General features: G+C 40.0%; 1 protein-coding gene across 3 annotated transcripts in view; it reads left to right on the top strand.

Annotated features, from left to right (window-relative positions):
- The window catches only part of LOC126473607 (collagen alpha-1(XV) chain-like), a 960,439-nt gene that overhangs the window by 787,356 nt on the left and 147,082 nt on the right, over nt 1-26,001 (top strand). For all 3 annotated transcript variants that reach the window (XM_050100770.1, XM_050100771.1, XM_050100769.1), the window contains 4 exons: nt 13,048-13,215; nt 14,096-14,213; nt 20,433-20,543; nt 20,774-20,910. In XM_050100770.1, coding sequence (XP_049956727.1) covers nt 13,048-13,215; nt 14,096-14,213; nt 20,433-20,543; nt 20,774-20,910 — 534 coding nt within the window. The remainder of the gene's footprint in view (nt 1-13,047; nt 13,216-14,095; nt 14,214-20,432; nt 20,544-20,773; nt 20,911-26,001) is intronic.

The raw sequence follows: 26,001 nt of genomic DNA, 5'->3' as shown, positions 1-26,001 counted from the left end.
GACTCGTCAGCACCCAGACCCGGCAGTAGCTGGAGTGGGATCCAGGTATAGATAGAGATAGATATAGATAATATTACATGTTGGATTTCTGTGTCTCTACACCAGTTCTCAGTACTACAAACTACTGTGCAGTTCAAAGATTGAAACTCAACTTCTAATAGTTGTATTTTATTTTTTATTGATTGCATGTTTTGATGGAGGATTGTTAAGTCTGTGAAATGCCCTATGTTACTCTTTCAATGGTTTGTTTTTCTTTGTGACATCAGGTATATGTGATATTTGAGGGTTTAAAATCTGTCTTGTGAGTGATTGTTTCAGTATTTTCTAAAGTTCTGGAGATACTCTATGGGCAGGGGAACCTGTTGTCTGGATTTATCCTAAAAAAGACCTACTTTTCCTACCTATGACAAAAGGTATTTGACCATGTGTGGCCCGAGATCCACCCCCTATACTTTCATGAATCAGCTGTTCCAATCTTCCCTTCCCAGACCTGTTTAGGTGTAGGCCATGCCTCGTGAAACCCCATCTGCTGATAGTCCCGACGGGCACCAGAGAAACATGAACAAAGTTGTCTGCCCTCAGAGCCATCCCTAACGCCACATTGATTCGCCTCACTGCTCCATCGAGGTGTGGTCGATCTTTTGATGCCGAAACAGCTCAACAAAGTGCACGTTGGTGCCATGAGTCAGGCAAGCTATCTTGTCCAGGTCACCACTAGGGTTGCCATAATCTCGGAATCCAAAACCAGGACGAAACTTACGGTCACCGTAGCCGATCGAAGGAAATAAGAGGAATAAGGAGTCCTCATGCCCATAAGCTGAGGGAAATGTGCATTTAATTAATGATCCAGAGTTTAGGATGGACTGCTTCATTAAGAAAGCATTTATTACAAAAAATAAGAATATGCATTACATTATTCAGTACACGAAGTTCTATTGTCATCATTTGAGCTTCGTATTCAGTTCTTCCTCGCTTTATACTGTTCAGTATATTCCTCCCTGTACTTAACCTTCCGTCTAGCCGACATTATTAAACAACCAGGCAAATAATAACAACTATTTAACACAATATAACACAACGAAATCGCAAGCAAAACAAACCATGCGAACATTCAACAAGCTAATCAAAGAGGATAATACTCTTCATTGCCAGAGATGACTGACCGCCCACTGTATCGACAACTCGCAATCTCGCAAATCGAAGAGGATGTACCATACGCCTGAGCCTGACTGCCCATTGTTTCCATATCTCGAAACCCTGTTCTGTTTGGATTTTATATAATGTGAAGGCAAAGAGATGACATATTGATGCTTCTTTGACAGCAATTTTTGAAATTACCGGAAGTTGACTTCAAATCCAGCAAATATCGCGGAGTTTGCCTTTTCGGCCCGGACGTTTTCATTTACCCTAAAATCGCGGACTGTCCGTGAAATCCGTGGCGTATGGCAACCCTAGTCACCACTTGTGTCATATGCCCCATCCCTGTCCAAACTGTTTCTCCTCCCCCACGCCCTCTTTTGTAAGGTCCTTACATAAAGACCCTAGGTCTTCTATCACATTACTTAGCCCTGTTTGGTTTGAAGGTACTGGTGGCCTGGTACGCTGTCCCTAACCTTTCCTGTAGGTGGGGGCCTACACCTCGCCCATGGCTACTACCTAGCAGCAGCACTTTCTTCTTCCTAACACTTTGTACATTCATAGGCTTCTTGGCCTCGGTTGAAGTGTGCTGGACATTTCCTGCTCCTCGTTCTACCTGAGGCTCTTCTCCACTTAACTCTGGCAGTGGTAGATACCAGTGTTTCGTGTTGACAAAACGAAACTGTAAGTAGCGCCAGTGTCTCCTGGAAGAGCTGCACTACGTTTTCGTTTCAGCTTTATTAGCGACAAAAAAATTTAAAATGAGTTCTGGAAAGTTTGCAAAATGCGTTTCTTAACGATGTTACCGAATTGTCGAGATGCGGTAAACTTTTGTTATTGAATTTAGTTGGTTACAATAAGCGAATGAAATCTTAAGAATAGATCAAATTTACATCTGCTCCAAACCGTAACTCCGTTGGAGATCTCTTACTATAGATAACTGGCGTTAAGTGTGATGTACGATGTAGGACTGTTCATGATTTTTAAAAATATCGGGAATCCGATACATCGATGTTTAGAAAGTATTATCGATTCTCGATATATCGAAAATATGTTTCGATATATCGACAGAAAACTCCGACTTACCGGCTATAAAATTATTGAATGCATATTGCAAATATACTGAGGGTTTTAGAGCTGTATATTTAAGTATTGATTTATTATTAAGTCTTCTGCAACAAGCTAGAAGAGCACGAATTAAAAGGAAAAGATGCACATTCACGTTTGGCAATAACCACTTTGCTAACAGTGGTCTCTGCATGTAAGTAGCGCAATAGAAGGTGTCCGATGGCTCCGTCGTTCGGTTTCGTCACCTATCGCATTTGTCGTAACTCTCCACGTCGGCTCCCCAGTTATTTTATTTCTGCCAGCGCATGTTCTAGTGTCAAAATTGCGTGGTGAAGCTAAACATTGCTGCGCTCGTGCGTTAAAACCTCAGCATTCGCCCATTTCGTTTCGCTGAAAGAAACACAGCGGTAGGTTTATGCAGTAGCTGACTTATCGCGTTTTCCGATCAAGCTTTCTACTTTTTTCTAACGCAACAACAAAATTATGTCTGTAAATCGAGGTGAGGAAAATTATTGTTTAAGAAGAAATAAGAATACTTACATGATTACAAAATACACTATTCCAGTAGTGCGACAGTTATAACGCAGATAATGAGAGGGATTACGGTTGTGCGATTTAAGACTGAGATCCTGACATGAAGTACATTCGAGATCAGTTGTTTGATAACAACCTCCATATTAATAATCGAAACTTACGAAAAAAAATTTTGGTGCGCAGGTACTTAAGCCGCTCACACCAAAACGTCAGCTGAAACCGCCTGTGCATCTTTTTTTTGTGGTGACAATGGGAAAACTCTGTTGACATTTCTCTCCTCGGTATTACACATGCTTGTAATGAAACGGCCCTCTCATTATTTAACGACGCGTCATTTACTAGAAAGATTTTTGAGGCTTAATTCTGTCATGATTTTTCCGTGATGCGCTACGTATGATTGAAGGCTTTATTTCAGTCTTCAGGAGCAAAGTTTCCTAAGATTTCTGTTGCCGAGTGCCTCGATTGCAGGCAGCGTAATTTGGTTTTCTTAGCGCTGAAAACGTAACGTTTAATTTACGTCCATATCAATTTTGTAGCGTTGAAATGATAGCGACAAGGTCACTGTATACACGTATGCTTTTGCCAGCTCGTCGATTTCGTTTTTTGGGAGTTTATGGAGAGACAAATACCGTACATAAGCTACACCTTTTTGAGATGTAACGCTAATTTCGTCGCTTAGTCCAATCATTTCCTCCTTCCGCTTTACTATGGTAGGCGTCTCATCAACGAATGGTGGGCATCATTACGAGTACATACATACAATTGTAGTAAGAGTAGGCCCGCATCTCGTGGTCGTGCGGTAGCGTTCTCGCTTCCCACGCCCGGGTTCCCGGGTTCGATTCCCGGCGGGGTCAGGGATTTTCTCTGCCTCGTGATGGCTGGGTGTTGTGTAATGTCCTTAGGTGAGTTAGGTTTAAGTAGTTCTAAGTTCTAGGGAACTGATGACCATAGATGTAAGTCCCATAGTGCTCAGAGCCATTTGAACCATTTTTAGTAAGAGTAGACACGTAACGCGCATTCTTCTCAACTAACCTCGTACGGCAATTCTCCGTCCAAGACGGCAAACAAAATACCGGCGCGTAACGAAAGGTATCACAGAGTGGCACTATATGGCAGGTGGCAAGTTGGTTGGTTGGTTGTTTGGGGAAGGAGACCAGACAGCGTGGTCATCGGTCTCATCAGATTAGGGAAGGATGGGGAAGGAAGTCGGCCGTGCCCTTTCACACGAACCATCCCGGCATTTGCCTGGAGTGATTTTAGGGAAATCACGGAAAACCTAAATCAGGACGGCCGGACGCGGGATTGAACAGGTGGCAAGTGACGTAGTTTTGGGGGTGAAGGTGCGGCAACCGCTGGCACTTACTACGGCTACGTGTTTCGTGGAACTGGCTCGACGAGGTTAACCTCATTGGAATGGCTGAATGTGTGGCGTTTCTTCCTCCCGAGCGTCATACCACGACTTGCTTTCTAAATGTCAACTCAAAAGTTAGAGAAACTCTCCCATTGGATCAAACACGATCTGCCTGTTAAATCAGCCACAGTGACCTCAGAGAATCTTGGTCCTCGCAGATCAGAGACAAAAGAGATTAATATGATTTTAGTAAACTGCAGGGTCATCCAAGGAAAGGTACCAGAATCTGTATCGCTTACTGAAGGTTATAATGCACAGATAGTATTGGGAACAGAAAGCTGGTTGAAACCAGTCGTTAATGAGAACCAAATCTTAAGTTCAGATTGGAATGTTTATCGTGAGGATAGGTTAGTCGCCGATGGTGGCGGCGTGTTTATTGCAGTAAAAAAATAATCGATAAAATCTTGCGAGATTATGACGGAGTCCGAATGTGAATTAATCTGAGTGAAACTGAGTATCAAAGAACGGTCGAAAATGGTGATCGGATGCTTTTATAGACTACCTGGGTCAGGACCTGTAGTTGTAGAGCGCTTCAGACAGAACTTGCAAAATATCATTAGTAATTTTCCTGATCATGCCGTTGTAATAGGGTGTGACTTCAAAATGGCTCAAATGGCTCTGAGCACTATGGGACTTAACTCCTGAGGTCATCAGTCCCCTAGAACTTAGAACTACTTAAACCTAGCTAAGGACATCAGACACATCCATGCCCGAGGCAGGATTCGAACCTGCGACCGTAACAGTCGCGCAGTTCTAGACTGTAGCGCCTAGAACCGCTCGGCCATCCCGGCCGGCTGACTTCAACTTGCCAGGTATAGATTGGGAGTGTTATGCCATCAAAACTGGTGCCAGAGATAGGGATTCGTGTGGCATTATTCTGGATGTCTTCTCCCAAAACTACCTTGGGCAGATAGAGAACCAACTCGTGAGGGTAACGTCTTAGACCAACCGGCAACAAACAGACCTGAACTTATCGAATCACTTAACGTAGAGAAGGTATCAGTGATCATAAGGCTGTGACAGCATCTATGACGACGGGTACTACAAGGAATGTTAAGGAAGGTGGGAAGATACGTTTGCTCAGCAAGGGTGACAGAATACAAATTTCAGAAAGGCATCGTTCAATATCCCCTAGACAAGTATGAGCCAAGTAAGGTTTGAAACGATGGGAAAGATCCACCATGGTTTAATAGCCGTGTTAGAAAAGCGCTACGAAAACAAAGAGCACTTCATCTCAGATTCAAGAAAAATAAAAACCTAGCTTACAAAACAATAGCTGAACGAAGCGGAAATGGGCGTAAGGTGAGCAATGAAAGAAGCGTTCAATGATTTTGAAAGGAAGACGTTGTCAGCCGACCTGAGTAAAAACCCTAAGAGATTTTGGTCGTATGTGAAATCAGTAAGTGTGTCAAAATCGTCTATTCGTTCTCTCATCGACCACACCGCCACCGAAACGGAAGATAACAGAGAGAAGGCCGAAATACGGAATTCGGTCTTCGGAAAGTGTTTCACTGCGGAAGATAGTAACACTGTCCCTCCTTTCAATCGTCGTACGAACGTCGAAATGGCAGATACTGAGAGGACCAATCGCAGAATTGAAAAGCAGCTACAGTCGCTTAGTAGTGGAAATGCGTCAGGACCAGATGAGATACTTATAAGATTCTATAAAGATTAAGCGAAAGAACTTACACCCTTTCTAGCAGTAATTTATCGTAGATCGCTTGAGCAACGAGATGTACCTGACGACTGGCAAAAAGCGCAGGTCAATCCCGTTTTTAAGAAAGGCCGTAAGACAGATCCACACAATTATAGACCCATATCGTTGACGTCAATCTGTTGTAGAATTATGGAACATGTTTTATGTTCGAGAATTATGACGTTGTTGGAAAATGAACATCTCCTCTATAAAAATCAACATGGATTTCGCTACCAGAGGTCCCGCGAAACTCTGCCCGCTCTGTTCCTCCGTGAGACCCACAGCGCAGTGGACAACGGCGCTCAGCCTGATGCCGTGTTCCTTGATTTCAGTAAAAGGCATTTCACACCGCCCAGCATTGCCGTTTAATGAAAAAAAAATACTTGCAGTATCGGAGCAGACTTGCGATTGGATTCAAGACTTTCTTGCAGATAGAAACGGTTCAAATGGCTCTGAGCACTATGGGACTTAACTTCTGAGGTCATCAGTCCCCTAGAACTTAGAACTACTTAAACCTAACTAAACTAAGGACATCACACACATCCATGCCCCAGGCAGGACTCGAACCTGCGACCATAGCGGTCGCGCGGTTCCAGACTGTAGCGCCTAGAACCGCTCGGCCACTCCGGCCGGCCTTTCTTGCAGATAGATCTCAACACGTCACTCTTAACTGAACAAAATCGACAGATGTAAAGATAATATCCGGCATACCACAGGGAAGTGTGATAGGACCGTTGCTGTTTACAATATATATAAATGATCTAGTAGAAAGCGTCGGATGCTCTTTAAGGCTATTCGCAGATGATGCAGTTGTGTATACCAAAATAGCAACGCTAGAAGATAGTTAAAATTTGCAGAACAACCTGCAGAGAGTTGATGAATGGAGCAGGATGTGGCAGTTGACCCTGAACGTAAATAAATGTGTTATATTGCATAGGAAAAGAAATCCAATACTGTACAGCTACACTATTGACGACAAACAGCTGGAGACAACGTCTGCCGTAAAATATCTGAGCGTAACTATCCAGAGCAACCTTAAGTGGAATGACCACATAAAACAGATAGTGGGAAAAGCAGATACCAGACTCAGATTCATCGGAAGAATCTTGAGAAAATTTAACTCATCCACGAAAGAAGTGGCTTATAAGGCGCTTGTTCGCCAGATTCTTGAGTAATGTTCTTCTATCTGGGATGCCTATTAGGTAGGACTGATAGAGAAGATCCAACGAAGAGCTGCGCGTTTCGTCTCGGGATCGTTGGCTGGCGAGAGAGTGTTACAGAGATGCTAAACAAACTCCATTGGCAGGCGCTACAAGAGAGGCGTTGTGCAACACGGAGAGATTTGCTATTGATATTTGCGTATTGACCACGAGGAGAAAATTCGAAAAATTAGAACCAATACAGAGGCTAACCGACAATCATTTTTTCCACGCACAATCCGCGAGTGGAACGGATAGCCGTACCGAAAGTACCCTACACCACACACCATTAGGTGGCTTGCGGAGTATGGTGTAGACGTAGATGAAAAGTAATATTGAACCTCCGCCGTAGCTGTCAACCCAAATGTAATTTTGAACAGACTGTACCTAGCTTAAAGGCTGCTGCAAGGGCGGAAATGTAGGGAAAACAAGCTCCGCCTTTTCTTCGCGGGGCAGTCAGCACATTGCCGCTATAGTACTACAGTGTGGTGTATTGTTTCTTAGCTGAGGTAGGCGACAGGCGGTAACATTCCGTACCGGTACCGGCACGAAGTCATCCGACTTCTACCGGTTCCTTCGCTCCCAGAAAACTGTCAGTGTCAATACCGTGCGTGTACTAGTGATGGGGAGCTCGTGAATGAGTCGTTCAAATGAACGCTTCACTCCAGTGAAGTGTGAACTAACCACTCAATTTCACAGATAGCACACTCCACACTTTTTTCGAGTTCACACACTCTCTTCCCCTCTCCGTCTCCCACTACATCGGCGCTACGTCACTTCACTTCCGTCCTCCTCTACTGCCTGTCGACGAATCGAACGGTGTTTGTTGGGAACGATAGGTTTACGAGGGGTTGTGATGGTGAGGGGCGAGGGGAAAGCAGCGTCAGTTGCTTCCTGCAGTGCTGACATCATTACCCGTGACTAGTTGTGCAGTTAAACTTCACGTCTACGGGTAGCCTACCGTTGGCAGCGCTTGCAGACAAATGAATATTATAGATACAAATGAAGAGGCTGGCTGTGTAAGCACGCACAGCCGACATGAAAATAAATGTTTGTTAATAACACTGAAAGAGGGATTTTACCTGAAATCGTACCAATGACTACAGGTGACAGTTAACGTTTTGAATCTGGAGGGTTATTATTCTCAAAAAAAGTAAAATCTACAGGAAAACTTCTGAATAATTACTTAACGTATGTATATAGACTTTGTGACAGTGGTAAACATACTCATTCTATTTTGGATTAGATTTTAATAGGAACATAAAATTGGGCTGCATTTCGTTGGTAGCCCTAGTTTTCAGTCCATGAATACAACACATAATGTTTCATTTGGCAGATAAAGACTTTTTTGGACGCTCCATGAGAAAATGTCGAGCAAGATTTATATGTGACAGGCTTCTCTGTTTATCTTTCCTTTGTCCCCTTCGACCATGCTCTATTTAACTCAGACGCTATAAGAGCGCAAAACGTTGCGTGCACGTTACTGCATAGTTCGGCCATCTGTTGGTAAAATTATGAAGTATTACGAAACTTTATTGTACGAGCGAGGCGAAGGGAGCGTAGCCGCAGCTGAGCTGCGAACTGGGGAACTTCGCCAGGCTTCCTTCCTTCATGAATGAACTACTTCATTTGAACGCTTCACGGCAAAGAGTGAAATGAATGAAGTAGTTCACGGGAATGAATGAGTTCGACCCATCTCTAGCGTGTACTTGGTAGCACACTTTTACTTGGCCATTGTCTGATGATCGATGGAAGTCGGTTGACTTCGTGCCGCTCCGGAATTCTTGTGCGCAACTATGAGTGTAGTGTTTGTTGGTCCTTGTATGCATAGTGATTGTTAATATTATTTGCCTAAATGAATGAAAAGGTTGGCCCTTCTAGCGACTCGCCGTAAATCATCGTGTCGCCTCTGCGACTCATTACCCCATTACATGTTTGCTTCTCTCATAAGACAACGCTAGCTGCTCTGGGAAAAGGGAGGTGGGCGTCTCTACAGCAGCTATTAAGCGACGGGCCGATCGCAAGATTCATCTCGAAACATTGTGCACTCAGGGGAAAAGTTGAAGTGTGAGATTTTTTTAGTAGCAGTCAATAGCCAGTAAGCGCACGTGTACAAAAAAACGGATATAGCAGAACGAATTTTTCCGACGTCTGCTGATCAAGAGCAACGGAGCTCGACGCTTACGAAGAAGTTTGCAAATAACGCTCAGCAGTTATGTCTGTGGGGCTGGAACCTCAGGATGCAATCCACATCTTCCCGTACGTCTGAACTTAGCAAAACATCTAACGTATTGTTTTTCAGAATCCAATAAGCACGCAAATAACAGTTGTGCCCATTTGAGTTTTCGTAGAGATTAGCACGTATAGAAGCAGACATTATTTTCTGTGCCTATATTTGTGAGTGTCGACGGGTGCTATTGGCTCAAAAATGAGGTTAACTGTGATTAATGTTCTCTATAAACACTTATTGTTTCTATCCTTACGCAAATAGTACAGTGTGTATATTTGATATTTCTGTACAGCACCGATAATGTTGCTGAAGAATCAATTTCACAAAATGTCACACACCCATAGCGTAAAGATGTTAGTTGCAAAGGTGCCCGTATACGAATGGTGAAAAATACAACCAATAAATACGAAAAAGACTAGAATGTTTTATGCTGACGTGTAAACAATTACCTTTTAGTTCAGTGTTTGAAGTTAGAACAGAGGTCTTCCGTCTAAGACAAATATTTGTTCTCCTCTCACCCCTTCCTGGCTCAAAAATGAGGTTAACTGTGATTAATGTTCTCTATAAACACTTATTGTTTCTATCCTTAAGGAAATAGTACAGTGTGTATATTTGATATTTCTGTACAGCACCGACAATGTTGCTGAAGAATCAATTTCACAAAATGTCACATACCCATAGCGTAAAGATGTTAGTTGCAAAGGTGCCCGTATACGAATGGTAAAAAATACAACCAATAAATACGAAAAAGACTAGAATGTTTTATGCTGACGTGTAAACAATTACCTTTTAGTTCAGTGTTTGAAGTTAGAACAGAGGTCTTCCGTCTAAGACAAATATTTGTTCTCCTCTCACCCCTTCCTCGGAACCAATCTTCTGCTTCTTTGGGTGGCAGTATCTCCATACACATCAGTTGCAATTCTCACTGTGACTTGAAATCATTGTATACATATCTTTAAATTTGCATGTGAATGCAATTAACACCGTGGCAACACTGCAGCTTCTCCCTACCCTCTCCAAAGCCCAGAGGGGTCATTGTGACACTTATATGACAACAGTGTTCTTAATTATTATTTCAAAATTGTATTTAGTTATTATATTTTTAAGATTCCACAGGATTTATTTGCCATTTAATGTACATAATTGCAAATAAAATGCCACAGAAAACAAATACAATCAATTATTTAAAAAATAACCAAAGTTCACTGAAACCTGTAACTTCGCAGTTTTAAATGCATAGAAAAATTGAATTATTCCTGTTTACAGCAATTTTAACTAGTTCATACTTCTACACAGTTGACAGATTTGTATTCAGTTTTCTTTGTGCGTTTTCTGCAAAACATCTTCTTGCAAAGAGTGCACTTGGAAGTAGTTTTGAATTTAAGAACTTAAGATTTACTGTGTGTCTGTGCTGTGTCATTTTCATTTTCATAATTGTCCGTGGTCCTACAAAGTGAGTGACTCTTCATCTACTTATGATGTAGTTCCTCTGAAAGTTGTTGAATAAAATGTCTTCTTTTGATCTCCACTCCAGTATCAGTTCTGAATACTACATTATGCATTTATTCCTGCTAAGTCGAGAGTGTTGTAAAAGGAGTGTACTAGACAACTTGAGAAGGTCTTCACTGGATACTACATGGCCATGTTGTCTTCTTGTAATAATCTATAGGTTCATGAGTTTTTTCCACATTTGTATTTATAGTTACACTAGGATGAAAGTAACTAATTACTGTAAATTTTTTTTTTTTTTTTTACTTAAAGTACCATCAAGGAAATATCATCATGTTTTAAAAATTTTGTCGAATAGAGAGGTGCTTTCAAAGACTTCATAGAATGTCGTATTTTTCTTGTTGCCCTATTTATTGTTCGTGCAATGGGGGTTGACTTTCCGTCAGTTTGTTGGCAATTTTGAGGGAAGTGAATTAGTTATCTGTAGAGATGTTTGTGCTTCTGTATAGCAATGGTTCCTTAAGACACACCAGTACCTAATCTGAAACCCATTCATTTTGGGATCATGCAATACCCCTACCAAGATAAAGGAAACCACTGAGAATATACTACTGTCAACATCTACCTTTGAGCAGTACTTTTGTCCATATTTGTCAGGCTTTGAAGCCACGAATTGTGTGAAACAACACCTAGCTTTACTCGGGAGAGTTGCTCATCTGTCATTATGCCAGATCCAATTTTGTAATATATGGTGCAGTTTTATATGATTTTTTTCCCAAACAGCAGAAGCCAATGCAGATTTATTATTCTGTTAATGTACAGTAGTTGTAGACTTCTCACCAAACCTCAGGAATCTCATAATTACTCAGGATCTATTTCTACTCATGGTTTCTACACAATATGGTAGGCCCCAGGAGCTTGACTATAAGCTGTGGAGGTCTGTACTCCTCCATCCACTCTCACCACAAGCATATTTAATTGCAATAAATGCTTCTGTTTCTTTCATAATTGTCGTCCAGTTCTCATTTCCTAGTACTGTGTGTCCCTCTGTTATAGTACGTTTCATAATGTATTTGATTATGAAATTGTCTATGAACAGGGGCCGCCTACTTGATACAAGTTCATCACTTACATTTCTTCTTGCGTGTGGTATAAGTAAAGGATACTCTCAAAATATTATGACAAGGAAGACATCCACCTTAGGCACTGCTTCTGTCCAGACTGTACTGTCAGGAGCAACTTCTATGTATGTTACATCAGGTGATGAAGAAACAGTCACTTATTTTATACTCAGAGGAGCAGAATCATCTCCTCTTCTGTTATATGAATTTTCCTGACACATGAAACACAATAATTAAACTAACTTTAATTATACCAGTCTTAATGATCATATGGTAGAGAGTGGAAATCAGTAATAAATGATTGGCTATCAAAAATTTTAATGAAATGTACAACAACTAAACAACTCACCAAGACACTTAGACACAAAGACAAAGATAGCAGAGTCAAAGATCATAACATCAAAGATGAATAATAGTGTTCCAGTGGGCAATGGTCGCCACACTAACGAATAACTGTAAAACTGTACGAAAGCTATTACCAGTATAAATTCTAATTTACGTACTGTAAAATTGTATTTAGGTAAGAGTACTACTATAATAAATTAGCAGAAATGACAATAATAACATACTTACTACACTTCAATATCCAAAGAGTCAGTATCATTACTATTAGATGAGTTATCGTCCCTAGTTGCCTGATTCTGAATTGTCAGAACGAAGTTCACTGCCATCTGTAAAGTGACCATTGTTGTATAAAAAAATAGCTTCAACAGGGCAGTGCATGAAATGAATGGACTGAAGACAGCAGTAAATCTTATTGAATCCATTGTTTTCCATTCATAGCATAATAATATGAACAAAAGTTAGTTATTAAATCACATAGTAAATGAGATGAAGTTTGGAAGGGCATGAAATAAGCATAAGGCATACCAATAAATGAAAGTATAGGCTTATCTTAAAGAAGTCAATATGATCACTGTGGGCATTAAAGGTGTACCCTGCAAAAAGTCATGATCAGTTATGCAACATGCGCTGTTCTTCAGTATAATGAAAGTATATCCCAAACGAATAAAAGTCATAAGGGAATGTTGCTGAAATCATTGTGTGCAACATAGCCATCACTTCAAAACAAAAAGTGGTCATTTTTACCCCTCTGGGCATTCTAATGTTAACAAATACTGCAGTTTTGATGCTCATGTGTGCAGTTAGATAGATTCCATGTGTTCACTGGAGATTATTTTTCTTTGCCAATTCTTTTTCAGGAATTAGGATCGACAGGATATGCTTCATCTCTTGGGAGGCCGGGCAGTCCGGGTCCAAAGGGTGAGCCTGGGATTCCAGGCATCCCAGGACTGCCCGGTGAAAGGGGTGTTCCTGGCAGTAAGGGAGACAGGGGAGATGCTGGACTAAAAGGACCAAAGGGGGACAGGGTAAGTTCCTGACATCACGGTTACATCTCCACTGAATTTATGAGAAAATGAAAAGTACAAGAGTTGCAGGAAAAGATAGAGTGCTACTTAACATAAGGAAGACATGTTAAGTTGCAGACAGGCACAATTAAAAGACACTTGCTTAAAGCTTTCAGCCACAGCTTTCATCAGCAAGAAAGAAACACACATGATTCATATGCACAAGCAAGCACACCTTATGCACACATGACCGCTAACTTCAGCCTCTCAGGCCAGAATTCCAACCTGAGATGCTGGATTTTGGGGTCATGTGTGCATGAGGTGTACTTGCTTGTCTGTGTGAATGGTGTGGTTTTCTCTTTTACTGATGAAAACTGTGGCCGAAAGTGTTATGTAAGTGTCTTTTAATTGTGCTTGTCTGCAGCTGAATGTGTCTTCTTTATGATAAGTAGCAATCTGTCTTTTCCTACATTTTTAAACAATGGAAAATCCTGGATGGAATGTAACAGTGTCATGAAAAGAATGGTTGCTGCTCACCATATAGTGGAGATGCTGAGTCGCAGATAGGCACAACAAAAAGACTGTCAGAAAGTGATTGTTTGTTTGTTTGTGTGTGTGTGTGTGTGTGTGTGTGTGTGTGTGTGTGTGTGTGTGTGTGTGTGTGTGTGTGTCCTGGAGTTTCCATTGTTTGAAAAGTACAGGATCCCTTTTCTTTTGTCATGCTGAATATAAGTACTGCTTTTTCTGTTTCCATATGATAGCAATGTAACATTTGTGAATTCTGTAACAAACCAAACTAGAGAAATTATTATAATTATAATAGTAATAATAATTACTATTATTATTTAAATGGTCACTATTATTATTATTATTATTATTATTATTATTTAAATGATCACAGGGCCATCCAGGGCCTCAGGGTCCTGTTGGCTTTAAAGGAGAGCCTGGAGCTCCAGGAATAGATGGCATGCCTGGGTATCCTGGAACCAATGGAAGAGATGGTAACAAGGGACAGAAGGGTGAGTGCATTTCCATAGTTCATTGCTGCATGAGTGTCTCAGAGATTATTGTTTAATCTTTGTAAGTTAATTATGCCATGTGTGATGCAGCACATTGGAAACTGCAGAGGAAAAGCTTTATGCATAGGAGTAGGGAGTGAAGGCTTCACTGTCACAGAAAAACAAAGATGGTGCTCGAGAGAGAAACTATAAGTATAATTGAGAAGTAGTGCATGACAATTTCTGCTCCCATATTATTGTGCTGGAGAAGCTAGGTGTCACCAAGTAACTTATTAGTTGAGTGCTGCATGTCAGATTCAGATGCCCTGGGACAGAGCGGCAGCAGTGACAAGTAATGAGATAAGATGGCATGTGTAGTACAGTTGTAATAATGTATTTTTCACTAACAGAGTGTATTGTAATCCTAAACTGTCTCATTTCACATCATAGAGACCATAATTATGATCCAGAGAACATCCGATTAACTAAGTAACTAATGGATTTTTTTTCCCTGAAGTACCTTCCTTTCTTTTATAGATGAAGAAGAATCAAATCTGCCTGTGTTAAAAGTATAGGCACAGAACACATACTATCAAATAAAATCTGTTGAAATGATACATTTTGCAAGACATATATATGGAAATTCACAGCTTATGGGTTGTAAATGCTTCTCCCCTTTCCAAAACCACAATCATCACATTATGTGCTTTGTTCCTCACATCAGAAAGAGGAACCAGAACACTATTAATACAATGTAAATATGGAAAGCACTTTGTGATTGTTTTTCTTATAGAAAAAAATAACTCTTTAAAATTTTATAGTTAGATTTGGTACAACATTGACACAAGAACTGCAGATTATGCCTGTCTTGTTGTGCATTGCACTGGGTTATCAGTGTTAAGCACAACACCTTTGAACAAATTTACTGGAGGCATCTGTTTCGGGCTCTTTGCCCATTGCCTCTTCCATTGACAGTATGACCTTTTCACAACATTTGTGGCAGGCATTGTCAAAGAATCATTATCTATTGCTCATGGTGAACTGAAGTCAAGCTCACATGTAGAGATTATGTGTAGTTGTGGTGGTATTGGCTGAGATTTTCTGTGCTCATCTGACTACGTATAAAGTTGACCCAAAAACTTGATCAATTCTTTGAGAATTTCAGCCAGTACCCCTACGTAAACATCAGCTGAAGGACCCGAAACAGAGACCTTTATCCAGTGTGTGAAGAAGTGGCCTCAGAATTTCCAATACGGGTGAACATTACTTAAAATATGAGTTATATATGTATTAGTAAGTTGGTTGGGACAGATAAACAGCATGGGCAGAGAATAGTAACTGTTCATCTTGGCAAATGTCCAAGATGTTTTTTTGAAGGAATTGTGAATTCTGACCATACCATTCCAAGCTTGGGTCAAAATAAGGTCCTACAGTTTGGAAGCATTCATCTGCTTTGCAATCAGAGAAATTCAGGGTCACAGTATCTACAATGAGACTATGTTGTGTGCCATCGATGATATGTTAGTGGAATTTAACACAAGTGAGAAGACTGTCGGTGTTGAAACATACTGACACTATCTTCAAACTGTGTCACACTCTTTATGGCAAACACTAAAATAGGGTGTTCTTTGACATTGTATGGTTCCATGGTTCAGTATCTGTTTATGCCAGGAGTGTACACCCAGTAAACAGTGTTCTCTGTGCATCATTGTAAATCTATTAGGCTAACAGTTAACTGAAGAAAGCCCTTGGCTGGCAGCTCTGTCAGCCTGAAGATTAGGTCAGTTAGTCTTGTACTGACAGGTGGACGGAGTCCTTTGAACAGGACATTTTGAAACTTAAGCTCTACAGAGAGAAGTGTGTTGAGAAACTTGGTTCTTATGCTGAGAGAAGTGTGTTGAGAAACTTGGTTCTTATTGCAAAAAGTTCTGTATGAAACATGATATATGAATATTAATTTTGTTTTTGTCCATAAAGTTAACTGTCTTGTAACATATATCCTGTGCATTGTTTTTAAATCTGCATCCACGTCCATACTCTGTGAGCCATTGTGAAGTGGATGGCAGAGGCTATGTCCCACTATACCATTTCCTAGGGCTTCTTCCCATTCCATTCACATATGGGACACTGTGTAAATGACTGCTGAAACACCTTGAAACTTCCAGGAATGAAATTTTCACTCTGCAGTAGAATGTGTACTGATATGAAACTTCCTGGCAGATTAAAACCTAGTGCTGCTCCAAGATTTGAACTCAGGATCTTTACTTTTCATGGGCAAGTGCTCTACTGACTAAGCTATCCAAGCATGACCATGACCTGTCCTTACAGCTTTACTTCCGCTGGTACCTCGTCTGCTACCTTCCAAGTGTCACAGAAGTTCTTCTGTGAAACTTACAAGACTAGAACTCGTAGAAGAAAGTATATAATGGAAGCATGGCTTAGCCACAGCCTGGGGGCTGTTTCCAGGATGAAATTTCAATTCTGCTGTGGAATGTGTGCTGATATGAAACTTCCCAGCAGATTAAAACTTGTTGCCAGACTGGGACTCCTGGGCAAACTTCCCAAGTTTGAGTCTCAGTCTAACTCACAGTTTTAATCTGCCGGCAAGTTTCATATCAGTGCACACTTTGCTGCAGAGTGAAAATTTCATTATGGTAATATCCCCCAGGCTGTGGCTAAGCCATGTCTCTGCAATATCCTTTCCTCCCAGAGTGCTAGTTCTGCAAGGTCTGCAGGAGAGCTTCTATGAAGTTTTTAATGTAGGAGATGAGATACTGTCAGAATTAAAGCTGTGAGGAAGGGTCATGAGTAGTGCTTGGATAGCTCAGATGGTAGAGCACTTTTCTGCTAAAGGCAAATGTCCCAAGTTTGAGTCTCGGTCTGGCACACAGCTTTAATCTGCCAGGAACTTTCACATCAGCTCATACTCCACTGCAGCATGATAATTTCATTTGGTTTAAATAATGGTTGCCAACCTTGCTTTGGTTTGTGAGATAGGGCTAAATTTCTGACACCTCCAAATTCAATAATGAAAAACCTTGTAACTTGATAAATTTCGGGAACGATTCGGAAATCCAACCACTGGAGTGAAATATGTTCACTGTTAACAGCCAAATTCAAATTGAAGTGCTTGGTTGATGTCAATTAGCCTACCACTTGTATCAAAACCTACCTCCAGCTGGCTAATGACTCCATGCTCTGCTCTGACACCTTTCTCTATCAAACAGGTACGCACACACTAATCCACAACACTCACCCAAAAAAACAGCAAACTACCTAAGCAGAATTCGATGCCAGTGCACAGAAAGACACTTTCGAATCGTTTGTGGGCTTTCCATACTGTGTAAGTACCCTTATTGATTATGAAAGCTCACTAATCCCAGACTTCAAATGTTAAGCACTCTAAAACAAAAATATTTCCCCAGAGGGCCTGTGACTCACCTTCTCATCCCGCGAGGGCTGTGGCAGACTCCTCCAACTTTGTGAGCTCCAAATCCATGCCACGATATTATGTAACAGATTGGCCTTCCAGCGAATCCAAATTAGGAGCAGAATGTAGTAATTCTCATTGGCTAGTTCCTGCTCCTCCTTACACTGTTTCTGTAAGGTGCTGCCTCCTAGCAGGTCTTAAGGACTTTTTCTGGACAAGTTGTTGGAACCAACAGCCATCACGAGGAAATTTCTGAGCCTCTAAGTCAGCCATGTAAGTTCCGACCACAACCCATTTGTGAGAATTAAGGAAAGACTGGTCTTCAGTTGCAGACTGAAGAAAGCCTCCTTCCCCCAGAATCCAATCCTTTCATAGACAACAGCTAGAGGAACAGTACACAAGCATTGCCAGGAAATGAGGTGCTACAACCTCTGTGTAGGTGTTTTTTTTCAAACAATTCCTTGTATATGCCACTATCTAGTATTTATTAGATCACCATTTGTTTCACCCTCATTCTGAATAAGAAAAACACTCCTTGTCTCTTGTAGCAGAGCCTTTCTCAATTGGCTACCCATTTCTCCCAAAGATATTACAGCTACAAGCATCACTATAATTTCCAAAACTTGTATGCTGTAATGGGAAAAGGTCTTGACAGTCTTTAGAAAAGTCAGAAATTTCCATTAAAAGTAATATAAATTTCTTTTCTCTTCCTGCATACTATTACTCACTACAAAAGCAAATAATGACAGAATGGATGGTTTGAAAGTTCTGTAGCCCACAAACCTGCATCAGAAGTGTTTTTTATTACAGGATGAAAAGTGTATTAAAATCAAAAGATGTAAGAATTTGTTTTCAATGTTTTTTCTGGTATGTTACTGCAGCAGTATAAGGCACCAACAAACTTGAACACTTCAAAATGTCCATTATCTCTACATTAACTGATAACATTTTGTATTGAAGATGCATCAGAACCGGTTAGCTGTGACAGACTTTGAAGCCAGTATGAAACATTTCAGTAACATCTCGACCATGAGCTCTCAGAAATGGTTTCTCTTCAGTGCTTTTAGAGGCAATAATTATTGTTGCTATACACGGTCCCTTCATTTTCTATTCTAATGAGACTTTGAAATAGTAATCTAGCTCACTTCTTCACAAGAAATATCACCTACTTCTCTAGAGAATGTGTCAAAATTCAGTTTTGATGTACGGAATTTCACACCTACTCGTACAAAACCACTGTACATGTTTGACATTCCAATGAACAGGTCCAAGAATGTTCAGTGTTAGTTGTAAAACATACTTCTCAAAGTAAGAATGAGGATCCGGTTGATTAATACTATATCTAGGAGAAGCCACTTCAGATACTGGAATTATTACACTCATTTCCCCATACATTTACTCCTTAACAGTCTATGTTCCTGATAATAAAATTTAATTTTAGCTAAACTGTTACGTATGCAATAATAACACAAAGCCCAGAAATAATTTTTATGTGGGCTTTGGCTCCTTGTCTATGGGTTGTAGTGGAGTTGTGTACTCTGGTGCAAAAATATTCAACAAGCTCCTGTCTAACATAAATGAAGAAACTGGCACCCCCTACTACTTCAGAATAAAATTAAAACATTCATCATTAGCAGCTCTTTCTACAAATTATCTAAACATCTAGATCCAAGTATTGAGCAGTTCTGTTAGCTACCTGGCAAGCAGCACTATTTGTTGTAAAGTAGTTTGACAAGTAATGTAGCATAAATAAGACTTGGTATTTAGAAGTGAAGACCTCTATTTTCTTTGAGGAGTATCTTTGTAATTATGTAAACATTAAGCTACCTAAAGCAGATTAACAGCAGCTATCTATTATAACAGAGAAGGCATTAGCTATTTTCAGAGTAGTAGCTCACTTTTTAATTTATCTGATTGAGTAGCTGTATAAGTGTGGGTAGCATCAAGCAGTGTAGTGATACTTCATTGTTAATTCAGTATATGGGTGAGGTCTCTATGATTTCCTTATCTTTTGCCAATGTGTGCCTTGACTCATTCCACACCCCTGAAGATTCCCCTTCCTGATTGACTCTAAGATTCACAATGAATGAATGAACTTGTGCCCAATTTACGATTCTTTAGCAGAGTTAGTTGTATCTTTTTGATTATCATTTTCTGAGTTTAAGAGCTCTGTGTTTGCAACAATACTCATTCATTACTGACAAAAGAGATGTTACATTGAAAACAGTTTTAATATTTCATTTATTTTTCAGTCCCAGTTGCACTTTTTTAAATACAGAATGGCGAGTTTTGATCTCCTTCACTCATCTTCAGATCTGTGTAGTTGCGTGAGCAACCTGTCATGTCTCTTTCAGAACCACACATCAGAATACACTTTTTTTTAAATACTATATGACCAGTTTCAATCTCCCTGTATTGTCTTCAGATCTATGTAGTTGTCAGCAATCTGTCGTGTCTGTATCTGAATCACGCATCAGAATACTGGCAGTATTCTAATGTATGGTTCAGGTACAGATACAATGGATTGCTGACCCAACTACATAGATCTAAAAATGATTCAGGAAGATCAAAGATAGTCATACCGTATTTAAAAAAAAAAAAAATGTGCCGCTGAGACTGAAAAATAAATAATGTATTAAAATTTTCTAATTCTCAATAAAGTTGCTGATCACTTGCAACAAAAATATCAGCTGTAGTGAAAAGAAGTAACAAATAAAAAAATATTCCATGGCTCTTTCTATACTAAATGTATTACAATTCTAACTTTGAGATGTGTTGTAGAGAACATTGTTATTTCTTATCCCCTGCAGGAGAATCCGGTGACACGGGGAAACCTGGACCTCCAGGACCACCAGGACCCCCGGGCATTGCCCTCATTGACCCAGATGATGTTGAATTGAGTGGCTCAGGTTTTGGTTCAGGTAAGGTTTTGTTCACTTCTACGTTGGTTGTTACCCCATGTTGTGCAATATTCCTGGAGGGGGGGGGGGGAGACATTCCTTTGTATGTATTAGGATTTTAAGATTTTCACATTGAACAAACTATTCTTTTCATTCCTAAGAAATAGTTTTGTAAGTTTGCATAGCCTTTATTACTTTCTGCTCACTATTCAGAGTTGACACAACCTGTTTAATTTTTTTGTGCTAATTAGGTCGGTTGGGAGGTCAAAAAGGTGATCCTGGGGAGACAGGTCCGAAAGGTGATAAGGGCGATGTGGGGCCCAAAGGAGAAAAGGGTGAGAGAGGAGCTGATGGTTTTCCAGGAAATCCTGGCACTAATGGCCTACAAGTAAGTAAAAATGACTTTGTGTCTGATAACCTTGCTTTTTGAAACTTGTTTTACTATCTATCCATTTACATTGAACAATAACATAAAATCAGTCTCAACGAATGGGTGTAAACATGATGGCATTACTGCTTTTTGTTGAACCATATTTTGGTGCCTAAGGAGAAAAATTTCTTATGAAACATTTTCACAATTATTGTCATATTAATTTTTTATAAAAATGTTTTTTTAATTGTTACTGATTTTTAATCAAGCTTTTGACAATATCCACTATTCTCTTTATTAACAAAGTAAGTGACCATCAATGAAGTACCAGAATCACATAAACGTGAATTATGTAGTAGTGCTGTCTGCAACCAGAGATTAAATATGTGCCAGTGATGGTAAGTCAGTTGCAGCACCTCACGAACATACTCCTGGTGCAGACTGTGTGTCAATTGCCCACATTGCTGAGTCCGTAGCTCATATCCTATTAAAGTCGCTGGCACACATTCTAATTTCTACAGAGTCTCTGAGGACTGTATATGTCCGAGTAGTTTGAAGCATGGGCACTTTTTTTCCGGTTTTTGTAATCCAAAAAACCGCCTGTCGCTTGGAATCGAGTGCAAAGCAAGCGGAAGTTCTGAAAAATGTTGGTGGGTGCCGCCACAACTAACTTCTGCCATCGAATATATGTAGCGCTACACAGGCATGCTTTGTAGGCACAAAGATAAATACTGGCACCAAATCCTCTGCGTCAGTAAATAAATTTAAAAAAGGTGGAAGACGAGCTTTTTTCTCTGCCCCGAGTTTCGACCACTGCATTTTCATACAATATCCAATGAAGTAAATACAAATTCCATGTAGTTCATCTTCGAATGTAGCAGCATTTTAATGTACTATGAAAATCCGACTGGCAAGACTGTTTGGGATGTTTGTCAATATGGCCAACTCTACTCGTCAATATGGCCAACTCTACGTTCTCAATCTTTTCCTACCTGTGAGAAGAGATGGTTGCTAATAGGAACTTTTATGAATTGTGAATCACATGCAGTATTCTCTTCACCATAAGAATAATACGAATATAAACATTTTGTCATGTATTGTTTCGTGTTTGCTGCTATCTCATTTAAATCATGTCTGCCTAATAAACTACGAAACTAGAGTGAGACAATAGCAAACACGGAAGAATATACATATCATGTCATGTTTATATTCGTATTATTCTTATACCTAATAGTGATACAGTTAGAAATGAAGCACAGCAATTGACTAGATTTTTAAATCTAAGATGACTCTAATTTCTGTGCAGAATGTAATGTACTAAAGAGGCGCCTACAAAGATTTTCAAATGGAGAAAATTTTTCGCTAAACTCTCGTTCAGAACATCTTCTATCATATGGGGTCTATTATTTGGTTCTTGTTGATCATTATCAAAGAAAGCAGCAGTGTAAGTAACAACAAATAGCACTCTCTTTTTTTTTTTTTAACTGTAAGCGGCGGTAGCACGCACAAAAGCAAGCCATGCCGCGAGCGGCGTCAGGCCGTAAACACGCACTATCAGAATGTGACAAACAATGCATGACACAGTACAGTAATGAATTTTCAGCTTAGAGTGACGTAAACATCTATAACAAAGAAAACGGTGCTTATCAGATCAAAGAAAAATAAGCAATCAATTCAAACCAGACGAAGCACGTGAAAAAGGAAGGTTACCCGTGTAAATAAGGATGGAGCGCCTGATGCATAGCAATGGCTACCTGGTAAAGCTTAACTGCTAAGCTTACAACTCGAACCAAACTACTGTAGCTGTATCGTCATTCAATCGACCTAAATTGTGTCTCATATTACAATGGACCAACTTTGTTTCGGCCGAAAACTTTTCTCTCCCCTTGAATTTCAACTCTCAAATTTCAGGTGCTGCTTAGATTTGAGAATTTTTTTTTTCCTTGATTTCGAGTCTCATTTTTCAGGTGCGGCTTAGATTCAAGTGCGGCTTAGGTTCGAGTAAATACGGTAGTATTTTTTCAAACAAGATCTTGTGCATATTCATAAGTCAGCATCCAGCAACAACAGATTTTTCTATGCTCTGCTGATCACAAGAATAAACCGATGTAAACAAACACAAACGTGATGATTGGTCAGAAGCCGTAGCCCCCGTACATTGATGTTGTTATGCTCTTGGAAATAGGTCCTACTTATGTATTAGATATCTTAATACTAAGTTACGTTAAATGAGACTTTAAGATATTCTAATGTATTAACAGCCATCAACGTTTTTCTTAATCTTGCTTTAGTTATGTAGGTTTTCTTTCAAAAATTGTGTATGGTCACAGCTTGTGCACTGTTGTGCTCTGATTATCACGCTGTTAATGCGCAGAATGAAAATGGCAGAGGCTGCTCCCTGCTCCTTAGTTAAACACGCACATGGATCACAGTTAAAATCTGTCGAAAAATTGGTTGTTCTTAATGCTTTTCATAAATTTTCAGAAAAAATCATCTTGCAAGTTTTCTGAGGGCCTGTATTTATGATACAGTTTAAAGACGCATACACACTGTATATACAGTGGAATTGGTAGCATAGTAGATTCATCATCTGGTGGAGTTCATGGATCGCTAGTTCCAGTCTTGCCTTGGTCATCCCTGTTTTGTTTTTTTTTTAAAACCTATAACTCGTAACTGTAAAATTCATCATCATTTTTTATGATTAATGCAATCTTCTTGTTTCTAATTACGCATTGCACACAAAATTCCTGTTTTCTTTTCAATCTAAGTTCCCAATTATCGTGCTGCAATTAATACATACAGCTTTTTGACATGTCACTGTTGAACAGTGGTGGGATATAGAATGGCAGAAGAGTAGAAAATGTGGCACCTGGGTGACTTTGTGGATTCTGTTGTTGATCAACTCGTTATCAACATAGCAGATGACAAGTCCAGAACTGAAATGTATTTCTCGGATACATATAAGGAAGGAGCTAAGAGATTACTAGTTAACTGTCTGTAATTAATACCTTCAGTGGCTTCAGTATTCAACAATACTGTGAAATCCCTGCAGTATACTTTTGCATAACACATAGCTCATTCAGGAAAATTACCCTATGTTTAAGTTAGGAATTCTCATCACTCATGTATATAATTAGAATACTATGTTAGGTGAAAATGAGAACATTTTATGCTTTCCATCTGGTCACCCAAGAAGCATGTATATTTGTTGTTATATCTTTGCAATTTTCAAGCTGCTAGATTTGTTTCATTATCACTGTCCTGCTGTTAATCATGGCTGCTCCACTGTTTGCACCAAAGAAGAGCAAAGTTCAATGATCTGTTTTTTGTGGTCAGAAGGCGTATTGGGGCTGAAATTCATGGAATACTTCGGTACAGTACAGTAACAGTGTTTCACCACAACAGAATGTCCTCGAATGGATTGAAAATTTCCGAAATGGTCACACGAGTGTTACGCACAATGAAGGAGCTGGATGACCATTTAACAACACAAATGAAGAAACCGTTTAGCGTTCAAGTGAAATGATTTTCTTAGACAGACGATTAACTATGACAAAGTGGCATGTCATCTGCAAATTAATCATGGTTCTGCCTATGAAAACATCCACAACAGACTTTGGTTTCATAAAGTTTGTGCAAGATGGATCCCAAAACAACTCACATAGTTGCATAAACAAAAGCGCTTGGACATCTGCAGAAAACATTTGGATCACTATGGTAACGAAGGGGACAACTACTTAGACAGGATCATTACTGGTGATGAAACTTGGATCCATCATTACTAGCCAGAGAGTATACAGCAGAGTATGGAATGGAAACATCCAAATTCACCATGCAAGAAAAAGTTCAAGATCCAACTGTCCACAGGAAAACTGATGCTTACATTTTTTTGGGATGCACAAGGTCCAGTACTGGAACATTATGGGGCAAGGGCACAACAATAAACAGTGTACGTTACAGTGAGATGCTTACTGCCAGGCTAGAGCCTGCAATTCGAAGCAAACACCGAGGATAGCTGTCAAAAGGTGTTGTGTTGTTGCACGACAATGGCTGTCCGCATACTGCTGCCCACTACTGAAAAGCGCCAGAAACTCAAATTGGAAGTACTGGATCATCCTCAATTTAGTCCTGATCTTGCCCCTTCTGACTATCAAGTGTTTGGTCCAATCAAACAGGCAGTAAGGGGCCGTCGATTTGCCTCGGACGAAGCAGTGATAGATGCGGTGCATTCCTCGCTTGCAGCTCAACCTTCTTTTATGAGGGCATCAGGAAGCTTGTACAACAATGGACCGAGTGCGTTGAAACGCAAGGAGACTATGTCAAAAAGTGATGTTCTTGTAAGTTTCCTATTTGATTACAATAAATTTTTATAACTACTTTGCGGATATGGAACTACTTTGCGGATATGAGTGGAACAGGGAATTGTATCTATGCTTTATAGATCTAGAAAAGGCATATGACCGGGTTCCTAGGACGAAGTTATTGTCTGTTCTACAAGATTATGGAATAGGAGGCAAACTTTTGCAAGCAATTAAAGGTCTTTACATAGATACTCAGGCAGCAGTTAGAGTTGACGGTAAATTGAGTTCATGGTTCAGAGTAGTTTCAGGGGTAAGACAAGGCTGCAACCTGTCTCGACTGTTGTTCATATTATTTATGGATCATATGTTGAAAACAATAGACTGGCTGGGTGAGATTAAGATATGTGAACACAAAATAAGCAGTCTTGCATATGCGGATTACTTAGTTGTGATGGCAGATTCGATTGAAAGTTTGCAAAGTAATATTTCAGAGCTAGATCAGAAATGTAAGGACTATGGTATGAAGATTAGCATCTCCAAAACGAAAGTAATGTCAGTGGGAAAGAAATATAAACGGATTGAGTGCCAAATAGGAGGAACAAAGTTAGAACAGGTGGACGGTTTCAAGTACTTAGGATGCATATTCTCACAGGATGGCAACATAGTGAAAGAACTGGAAGCGAGGTGTAGCAAAGCTAATGCAGTGAGCGCCCAGCTACGATCTACTCTCTTCTGCAAGAAGGAAGTCAGTACCAAGACTAAGTTATCTGTGCACCGTTCAATCTTTCGACCAACTTTGTTGTATGGG

Source organism: Schistocerca serialis, chromosome 4 (assembly GCF_023864345.2).
Source record: "Schistocerca serialis cubense isolate TAMUIC-IGC-003099 chromosome 4, iqSchSeri2.2, whole genome shotgun sequence".
NCBI lineage: Eukaryota > Metazoa > Arthropoda > Insecta > Orthoptera > Acrididae > Schistocerca > Schistocerca serialis.
Note: the sequence above shows the minus strand (reverse complement) of the source record. Positions and strands in the feature narration are given on the sequence as shown.